The 10,758-nt window shown below is 42.1% G+C and overlaps 1 protein-coding gene across 1 annotated transcript; it reads left to right on the top strand.

Moving 5' to 3' along the window:
- The first annotated feature begins 792 nt into the window (after nucleotides 1–792).
- LOC121296782 (mevalonate kinase-like) lies at nucleotides 793–8,399 on the top strand. Its single transcript, XM_041222558.1, is given in 11 exon segments — nucleotides 793–893; nucleotides 1,099–1,191; nucleotides 1,691–1,838; nucleotides 2,065–2,212; nucleotides 2,516–2,671; nucleotides 2,888–2,991; nucleotides 3,225–3,270; nucleotides 3,456–3,546; nucleotides 4,678–4,794; nucleotides 5,317–5,470; nucleotides 6,515–8,399. Coding segments are annotated over 10 exon segments (1,194 nt in total). The 5' UTR covers nucleotides 793–893; nucleotides 1,099–1,113; the 3' UTR covers nucleotides 6,667–8,399.
- Nucleotides 8,400–10,758: the final 2,359 nt, after the last annotated feature.

The following is a 10,758-nucleotide window of genomic DNA, read 5'->3' on the forward strand; positions in this document are numbered from 1 at the left end:
TATATATATATATATATATATATATATATTATATATATAATGTGTATGATGTATATATATGATTAGCCCCGTGGGCACATCCATTGTTCCCGTCGTATAGGTACATATTATTAGTTATTATTATTAGAATGTACAGTTGTATACAAAAAAAATACACATCAATAATTACAGTACAATAAAGAGCAAGATACAAAATACAATACACAGTATGGTTTGATATCGGGATGCTCGGGTCTTATGAAGCTCCTAGTGAAACAGGAATAGATCAGGCTGTTATGCAATGCTGTCTTATTTCACTCCCTGGACTGCTCGTTGGTAGCTCACCTGCCCTGACAGTAAATTCAACCTTTAAATAAACATCACATTTATAACACATAGCTCACCCTTCCTCCTTGCCACTTAAACCGCGGTTCCACGAAACACACAGCGCCTTCTCGGCTGTGTAAGTTGAAAGGACACCTCGGAGGGGTAGCCTTCTAAAAATAAAACAAGCCATTCATTAATTTAGTTGAATATGTTAAAACGAAAAACAACAACAACAACAATCACGTGTCCTTGTTTCTATTGTGCTTGACCTCTCTCGCCTGCCGTACTGGAGGAGGGTCGGTCTATCGGCTCATCATCACACGACCAATGGCTCCAGCACTAACTCTAACATGTAATTGGCCCTGGAGCACTCCGCTTAGTTTAGCCTGTAATCCGATTGGTTCAGGTGCACGCTGCTTTACATTTCACAGTTTGCTTGCAATGTTTGTTAGTTCTGTGCATTGATTAACAATGCAAAGCGAGAGCTGATTTGCTGTTTTCTTGCGCCCCGGCAGTGACATCGTGTGTCTGTGCCTGTGCATTAATTTCTGGAAGCAGCAGATACTGCGATATTTGATTGCCGAAAGGTACGTTTAAATATGTTTAAAGTGCGCATGTGCATATTTATTTTATATGGAAAACGTGCAGCACCTATTAATAGCTTCATTGTATGTATTTAGACCAGGTCTGAGTCAAGAATGACGCAGGCATTAACCAGTTCGAGTGATGACGCTCGTCGTGTTATTAGTATCGTTTATTAGTATGGCTCTGCGGTGTGTTTTATTGTTTCAGAGGGTCGGTTCTGCAATGCTCGCCAGGGAATGCATCGTATCCGCACCTGGTAAAGTTATTCTTCACGGTGAACATGCAGTGGTGCACGGAAAGGTAAACAAAATAAAGTTTCCACCAATTAACTATTGGAAAAGTCACTGGATCACTTCTGAAGCAGTCAAGGTGGTGCCCAGTGCTTCAGGAGTGTGGGCTGGTATAAGTGTACAGGTACAGTTACTGGGAGGTAGCTGTTAGCCTGGTGAACAACACACCATTTAAAAAAAGGAAAGACAATCATTACAGAACATGGCTTTTCCACAAGGTCTTAGACAACACAAGTCAGGACAAAATGATAACAGAATAAGCAAAAATCACACCCCTGACTCCTGACGATGTCCTGACTAGCTAGAATGCAATAATGATCGTGTTCCTGTGCAGTGGCATAGCTCAGTTCTGTACTACTGTAATAAACACATATAGTAGGGTATACTTCATGTGTTTGTGTGATATAAATAAAACATGAGCATGTCGTATAGCGATATGAGGTACATACAGTATGGGTAGGTTGCATCACACCTCTAGTCCGTTTAACTCACCCTTGTCTGTGTTACAGGATGCACTGGCTGTAAGCTTAAACTTGAGGATGCACCTCAGAATCCAGCCTGGCTCTGAAGGGAGAGTGTCCATCAACATGCCCAACATAGACACCTTCCTGAGCTGGGACATGTCCTCCCTGCAAGCCCTGCTTGCTGCCAGCAGGGGTGAGTCGAGCACGGGGTCAGCACAAACATCAGTTTAGAGTAGAAATGGAACAGTTATAATAAGTTAAGAATTGGTAAAAGGATGGAAATCTGTATTATTATTTAGGACTGCGTTCCAGTTTAGGATACAAAAAAAAAAAGCCTGCTGATTTCAAGACTCTAGTTAACCCCCCCCCCTCCCCATATGGTCTTCATGTACCTGTCAGGTTTGCCCTTGTTTGTGTAGCTGGTTTGTAGAGTGCTGTGGAGCCAGACCCAGCAGTGGTTCAGAAGCTGCGTGAGTATGCAGGTCTCGTGGATGGATTGGCAGACACACGCAGCCTGGCAGTCCTCACCTTCCTCTACATATACCTCTGCTTGTTTGCAGAATCCAGGTACTGCTCAGTCTGGTTTCATAGGGGACAGGTATTTAAATATCGATTCGGTGGCAAAAATTGACCATCTACAGCTGTGGCTAAAAGTTTTGCATCACCTGGAATTTTAGGATTCAGACATAAAGAAATAAAAACATAATTTTGATCTTTTATTAACATTGTGTAATTAAATAAACTACAAAATGATATTGCACAAGTCTACCGTCAGCCAGTAGTAATAGTAGTATGTCATGTTAGATTTCGATTGCATGAAAATGGTCTCTTCGTTCCATAACTTTTTGTTTTTGTTCTCTTCTGTTGTAGAGAGCTGCCCAGCTTGACCATGGCTGTGTGGTCTGAGCTGCCCACTGGGGCTGGTCTTGGCTCAAGCGCCGCTTTCTCTGTCTGCCTCTCCGCTGCTCTGCTGGCCTGCAGAGGGGCAATCGCCTGCCTGGCTGTAGAAGCAGGGCAGACTGCAAGGTAATCTTTATGCAGCAGGACACTTAACACACTGAGGAGGGCATAAGCAAACCCCAGGGTTCACACCTGAGGGTCCTGCTGGCATTAGAAAGGGTGTGTACTCTGTTTATTAATGTGAAAAGAAAACTACAATGCTAGAACAATGTCAGGTCATCTAGGTAATGGAAAGGGGGGGTCGCAGCAGAAGATAACCCTTTTCAATCCTGTTGGGTGCAGGTGGAGTGATGACGAACTGGAGCTGATTAACAAGTGGGCGTTCCAGGGAGAGAAAATCATCCACGGCAATCCATCAGGGGTGGACAACGCCATGGGCACCTGGGGTGAGGGCTGCAGAAACTCTTACGTGGCGTGATTTAAGTATTTCATTGATAGGCAATTGATGCCACACTGTAATTATCATAGGGTTACATTCCCCACATTGCATATCTAGTGACTGTCAATGAGTAGTCATTTATGCTGTTCGGGTGTTACCAGATCTCTCTGTAAATAGTTCATTTGATATGTGTTGGGTTTCCAAAGCAGCTCTTTTTCTTCATTCCTTGCTGTATTGTAGGTGGAGCATTACGATACCACTCAGGGAAGACCAAGCCATTAAGCAGGTTAGAAATGCCATGCTGTTCCCTTGTGCACATGTCTTATTCATCGTGCCATTTCATACGCACGGAGAAAGCAACACAATAATGGTTGCTGTATTGATCTGAAGTGAAAGAAATCAATCGGGTTCTCACTGAAGTGTGATAAAATGGAATGAAAAGTGACATCCGACAAATGCTTCTATTTGCAGCACTCCTGTGTTAAGAATTCTACTCACAAACACTCGAGTTCCCCGGAGTACCAAGGTTCTAGTGTCAGGAGTGAGAGACAAAATGACCAAGGTGTGTATCCTCATTCTACTCTGCTGTGTCTGACCGTATTCATTTCAATTGCATTGGATGTCCTAGAGGCCCCATACCCTGCTGGCATGAATAAAACAAAGCACAGTAAATAAACCCCGTGCTCCGCTTGTGCATCAAAACTTTGCCTCCTGTGAGCAATCTGAACCAGATTGGTGATCGCACAATAAAAGCAGCATGTTACAGAACTCCGGTTTCAGATGGAAGTTTGATGACACCGAAGTATCAATTAACACGAAAGATCAGAGCTGTTCGGCTGAGGCACATTTTACAGCTGACTAAAAGATCGGTTGTCTTTGTCCCCGTTTTGCGTTCTTTTTTAAATCCTAGCAAAGCTGCCAGAAGGAAAGAAATGCCACAGAATCCCAGGAGTTTTAACAGCGCTGGTTTCTTAGCAGTTCAAATTGCTTTGTTTTTTTAACCCTGGTTGGTAACTCCAATGTACCTGTCCTCTTTGTTCATTTTATTAGGCACAAAAAGAGCAATGTGCCTCATTTCAGCATTAACCTTTGGCAATGACAAACTAGCAGTTTGAAAAAGAGAATATTGCACTGCGAGATAATTGCAGATGATCTGGCATTTTCCCATGAACCCACTTCAAGGGAACATGTTGTCAGTGAAGAGTTCTTCTGTCACTGAGTGTGCCAGTGGTGATCAGGATGCTTGCTGCTCCAGTAGTGGGTTCTGGCATTGCATTGGAAAATATTACAGCAGAGTCAGAGTTAATGCAAAGTGTATCCTTCCTTTTCCACTTGCCTTTTATAAGCAATTTGCTAAAACCACTGCATCTCCATAATCAATAACGCTACAGCAACATTTCTGTCTCTGACTGTAGAAAGCAACAGCTGTTTCTTAATTTATGTGGCTGGTCTGGTATATGGATAAAAAAAAATGATACAAAAATGTATATATATAATATATATTTTTATTTAATCATTTGAGAAGAAATTGCCAACTGCTATAATGGTCATGTTAATATCTGACCACCGGATGGTGATCTACACTGCCTGATGACTCTGGCAAAAAAAAGCCTTGAAAGCTCCTCCTTAAAGAGTTGGAAACAGGCCCAGGAAGAACTGTTAGTCGTTTTAATTTGTCTTTTAAATCTTTTAGTTTCCTGCTATAATGAATCCGGTGCTGGAATCAATAGATGCCATATCCTGCGAGTGTGAGCGAACCCTGATGGAGATGGCGAGCGGACCTGAAATACAACACTACCGAGTATTAGAGGTGAGGCTCGTAACGAACCTCGTTCTAGTGTAATTACTTGGCATAAAAGGCATTGTCCTATCATGACTGACATGGACCACCAGTAACTGTCATCCATAATAGTACATCGATTGCTGGAAAACACAACCAAGTCACATCCTGACAAAAATGTTTGTCATGCTAGTTGTGTGAAGGGTTGGGTCAGTTCCTGTTTGTCAATTTCAAGTTCATTGTAAACTCAATTCCCTTTTAATCAATCCCAACACATCACTGGCCCAAAACTGCAAGTGCAATTGGCAACACGTTATTTAAATTGAAGCCACGGTTAAATTGGCTTCAAATGAAAGCAGTTGAACAAGCACAGCAATGATTATGTCTCTCAAATATCACTTCGGGTTCCTTCCAAGGGATTGTTTTTCGAAAGGAATTGGAATTGAAAAACAGCGAACTGCCCCAGACCCTGGTTGTGTAACACTGACAGATCTGTTTCCCTTGTGCACTGCACTGTGCTGATCTGTAGAGCCGTTCTGTTTTCTGTGTCAGGAGCTGATTGACATTAACCATCACCACCTGAATGTGATGGGTGTGGGGCACCCCTCCTTGGACAGGCTGTGCCAGGTCAGCTTGGCACACGGGCTGCACAGCAAGCTGACTGGGGCTGGGGGAGGAGGCTGTGGCATCACTCTGCTCACACCAGGTAATGCCAGCCTGCATTCGGGAGAGGGGAGAGGGGTCAAAAGAATTCAGTAAACAGGGCAGTGATGTCATCTCAACTCAAATATAATTTGTAGTAGACTCTGGTGTTTATGTGATGTTTTTGCATCAGATAGAAATGACCTTAAAATATGCTGTATTTAATTCTGCATATGTACAATAGTTTAATATATCGTAAAAAAATAGTCTTGGTTGCTGTTTAAGATGAGAGCGTCCTCTGATGGAGTGAATATCGTTTTGTATTGCACAGCACCCTATTTGAAATTATATAATGAATATAATGCAGGTGTATTATTGCTATTTAGAAGAGTGATTAATAAGAGTAGATTCAATATCGTAAAACCGACATCACAGAATCAGCTACATTCTAAATTATTATATCCCACTGCTGAACAATGAAGTCATTGCAGGAATAAGGAAAATGGAGCTTGGTAATTTATTCTAGTTTTTGCAATGGTATTTTATTTTCTCAGAAGCCTGGATAAATCTTGCAAACTGCTATCACTCCCAGCTCTCAACAAGCACCTGCCCTTGTTAGACCCGCATTGCAGGGTTCATTTCTCTGCAGTTCTCATCGCAAATTGCTTTGCTTCTGTAGACACTCGTTTGCAACGTGTTTGGGCGCTAATGTGGGATTCTTCAGCAGCCTCTTGTATTGTGCCCATTGCACTGCACCCTGTTGTGTCCTTGGAGTCAGATTTCCGCATTCCTCTTTTTCATTACCTATCCTGGCATTGCCTCCGTGTGTCGTTGCTTCACATTATGCTCTGCAGTGTTGTGAATCCACCTCTGTTAATGTATTTCTAATGTGCTCTTATGTTTCTGAAGTGCCAAAATCCTATCTAGCGTGTGGCTTTTCACCTTCCGCAGAGCAGGCTCAGATTCTGAAAGGAACGGCAGCCTGCTGTTAACCCATTAGAGCCAACACTGTGCTTTTTTTTGTACATTATTAAAAAGGTCACCTGTGCTTGTATGATTCCCTTTTGAACTTGACATCAGGTATAATTTTTTTTTATTTATTTTTCAGACACTGACAGCTCAGAAGTTGAAAGATCGATGCAGGACCTGAAAGACTGTGGCTATGATTGCTGGGAAACTAGCATTGGCGCACCTGGTGTTCTGCATCACTCTTCATCCTCGCTGACGGAAGACGTGTTAAAGGTTTTAAACGATTACTAAGTGGACATCTGCACCACGATGCTCGGTTTGCACTTTGTCAGCGTGTGAGACGCCCTGACTGCAGGATATCCATGGATCCTCCCCCCACACGCGTGATATTAGACGAGTGCTTCAGACTGCACCCACCGGATATAAACAACCAAACTCATGTTTCTTTGCAGAAAGCTGTGCTGGTGTAATTCGGTGCATTTACATTTAGAGTTGGCTTCTGCAGGTAACAAAATGAAGTCATCATAACAATCTAGTTAAATCTAGTCTAGAGCAAGTCTTAATGGTTTCGCTTCATCCTCAGCAAAGGCCTGCTGACAAATGTTAGTATTGTTTTTGATGTTTCTTGTTCAAAGTCAATGACTTGCCCAGAACTACGTACAATTTATCCTGAAGTTCTGCGATGAGTTCCTGTGCTTTTAGATAATTGGAGGCACACAGTGCTTTTTGTGTTCTGCGTTTCACCCAAGACTTTGCATTGCATTCCTCTTCTTTTATTTAATGACAAATGTGCAAGACCTTGCTCGCCACACAATAGTAATATCAGATTGACGGCTTGATATTTTATTGGGAGCTTCCCGAAAAATGTATTTTAAAAATAGCGATTTTATGCAACGTTCAACAAAAAAAAAAAAATTCTGAGTGTTTTATATTTCATTTTATAGTTACATTTTTTTTTTGTTTGGTTTTTCTCTCAAACTATATTTAATCTTGGTGCCTTTTCCACAGAATCTGGTTCAGTGCAGTAAATGTTGACACAAGCCTAATGGGTTAGTCTCTGCATTATTTGTCATTGCCATAAGGGGGCAGTAAAGACTTGCATTAAGCTCAGGTTATACATAATTGATAAATCAACAATCCACTTAGTGATTTATATTTGGTCTATAGTATACTACCCATCTATTTGAATTGTAAAGTATTTTAAATTGGTAAAATATGAAAATAAGCGATTATATTTTAGCCCCATTTGAGTTGTGATTTGTCTGTAACACAGGACCCTCTTGTAAATGAGCGTTAGATTCTCTAAAGAAGTAGATCCTTAAAAGAAAGTTTTGTTAAAACATATTTAGAAAGGTACACTTCTAACTTCAAGGCGCTTTTGCTGCAGAATGGTTCCACAGATTAAAGCTCAAGGTGTTTTTTAATCAGTCAAATTGGAGCAGTGTTCATTACAAAACAGGTTCAGAAATAAAACAAAAATTTCAGTTCTTGAGGGTGTCGTGGTCTTGGTCTTATGGGGGAGTTAGTGGGAGTTGCGAACGTGAATTTATCTCAAATAGCTTTTCTGCTGTACACACTGTGAATGTAGTACAGTGAGCTGCTGTATTATTGTCTGACTGATATGTTTGTGACAATAGGTTGATTTTATCAGCCTGTACCCAGCTCTGAGAAGCCACAGCTGGAACCCTCTCCTGGCTTCCATGAGCCACATAAAGACCTGCTGCTTTTGTGTTTTAAATCGTTTCTTGTGCACGCGAGGATAGGAAGCAAGAAATGTGTTTTAAATAATGAATTTTTTTCTTTTAAAATAAATAGCTGTGTCTTTTAAAACCCAGCGCTGTCTGGAAATTTCAAAAGAGAGGCTTGAGAGTTCCAATCTCTTTCATGTGGCTCCTCTGCCCCGCATTTCTAAAGGTCAGACTGATTTTCTTTTCTCCTTTTAGATCTTTGGCAGATATATGGAGAAGTGTTGCCTCAAGCCTGGGGTAATTTATCTGGTTTGTCCTACAGTCCCAATTAATCCCTGATCTGATCAGTGATTGGCATTAAAAAGATCCAGATAGTGAATTGAATCAATTGAATGTTTTGATTGTGTTTTTTTTTTTTTTTTAACTCTCCCTGTTTAAAGCCCAGGCATATCTGATTATCTATGTTGGCACATCTTTTAAAGGTCAGGATCTCGGATTTGAGGATGTCAGTAAGATAGAATGATACAGCCTGAAGTCTTTTTTTTGTATTAATAATGGACGTCCCACATATCATCCCTCCCCAACAGGCAGCCCCGGTGCTTCAGCACGCTCTTCTTTCTGTCAGGACTGCCCCTGTTGGAACTCTGCTTCAGTGCTCCTAACCCCTGCTGGAATTTAATTACCACTGCGCTTTTCTATTTAAATGGCAGACGAGACGGGAGGGAGGGGGGGACAAGAATGAGACGGCAGCGTGAGGCTCATTTGAAGCTTTCTTTCCCCTGCGAGGCACAGATGGTATTTTTTTTTTTTTTTTTATCAATGTCAGCGCTCACTTCTTTCTGCTCTGATGAATAGATTCTAAAGAGGCCCTGACATTATTTGAGATAACAGAGGGAGCAAGAAAAAGGAGTCAAGGATGGAGGGAGAAAAAAGCAAAACTAGAGAGAGAAATAAACGCTACTAAAAATGGGGGGGGGGGGGGGTTATTAATCAATTTTGCACAGCCTTGTTTGCATACAAGCTCACACTCAACTGTTTAAAAAAAAAATTAAAATCTAGTGGTCAGTGTAAAAAGAATGGTTGAAACAAGAGAACACTTTCTGAAGAACCTGTTGAATTGGATTTGCTGTCTAGAGCCGCTTGCTGTGTAGAAGGGCATGAGAGCCACAGGCTGATAAGAAAACTTTTGCTGCTGGATTCTGAAGCTCTGGGGGCAGCCACCCTTCTCCGTTTTTCTATAAGAGCCGATAATCAGAGTAGCCAACGTTGTAGAAATACAAGAAGAAAATGATTTGGCACATTTTTTTGATAGGAAGTCTTTGTCAGTGTCTTCAGTGGTGTAACAAGGAGTGCGTTCATATGCCTTGGGCTGGTTGGATCCCTCTCTCAATGTGGGGTGCTGGTCTGCACGTAGAGATCATTGACCGGCCCAAGTGCTCTGAATCTCTGTGGGAGTTTTTGCTGGTGAGGTGCTTCCAGCTGCACCCTATGAGAGAGGGCTCAGGGCTTCCCTCCCTCTTTCTCCAGCAGCATTGCTGTCGACCCATCTCCTCATTTTATCCAGCAGCAGAGCTTTAAAGTGAGTGGGAACTCATGCATGTCACCATGCTTTTCCTTCTGGGTTTATTTTCCCAGCTACTTTCCAATTGATCAGGGTGTTCCCGGCTCTCCGGGCTGGTTGATCTGGACACTGTTCTCTGGTTTACGGTAAGCCTTGGCTTGCAGCACTGGTGTCGTGGGACTGAGCGGGTGATGCACTGCTGGAAAGGAGAATAGTGACCCCTGTTGGTGACAGGAAGGCATGAAGGATACAAGCTCAATAACTACTTCAAACAGATCTCTTTTTCTTCAATGGATAAAACATGTATGAAAAGTCTCCACCTTCATGTGAATTCTCTAAAACAGTCCCAAACTGGAGTATAGTTTGACCTGGACTGTATCTGCTGTATAATCTGCTGTAGAAAATATATAGCTCCATTATAACTTCAAGCTAATACATATGGCAGGCTTTGTTTTGGGCACTATAAGGCTGGATCCTTTGAGCTGTTGATGTGAGTGAGAGATCTACAAATCCCAGCTGTCATCCAAGACCTATACCAGGAGAGACAGGGTTAGTGGAACATATTAACGCCTCTCTTATTTATTTGACACCTGTGTTGTTTCACTGAACAAATGGTAACCCTGTATTCATAATCCCCCATTGTGCTCTGCACTGAGTGCTGCTGGATCACTGAACCTCACGCCCCATGGTGGGGTTCTGGTACTGGAGTGCGTGCAGATCACTTTTGAACCCCAACTGCACAGCGACTGCACGCACTGTTAAATGGACTGGGGACTGGTCCCCTGCTGGCTGGTTTAAAACCAGTGATGCCGTGAGTCTGCGTTCCAGGAAGCCACGTGGTTCATCTATCAAGGCACTGAAGGAAACAGCAGCTTGTGTCCCTGACAGCTGGTTTACTTTATTTCTTGCTTGTATTTATTTTTAAACTTGATTCAGTGAATCTCTCGGGTTCCTCTCGAAAGTGCCTGGCATGTGCTGTTATTGACAGAGGGATTAGTGTGTGTCTTGTATGAAATGCGTTCCTCTCTAATCTACATTACACTCGGGAACAAATGGAAGATTACTTAGATTTTTTGTTTTTTTTAACATAATGCAGTGCATGTATACAGGGTGAATTATAAGCACCGTATTGCG

This window comes from Polyodon spathula, chromosome 22 (assembly GCF_017654505.1).
Source record: "Polyodon spathula isolate WHYD16114869_AA chromosome 22, ASM1765450v1, whole genome shotgun sequence".
In the NCBI taxonomy this organism is placed as follows: domain Eukaryota; kingdom Metazoa; phylum Chordata; class Actinopteri; order Acipenseriformes; family Polyodontidae; genus Polyodon; species Polyodon spathula.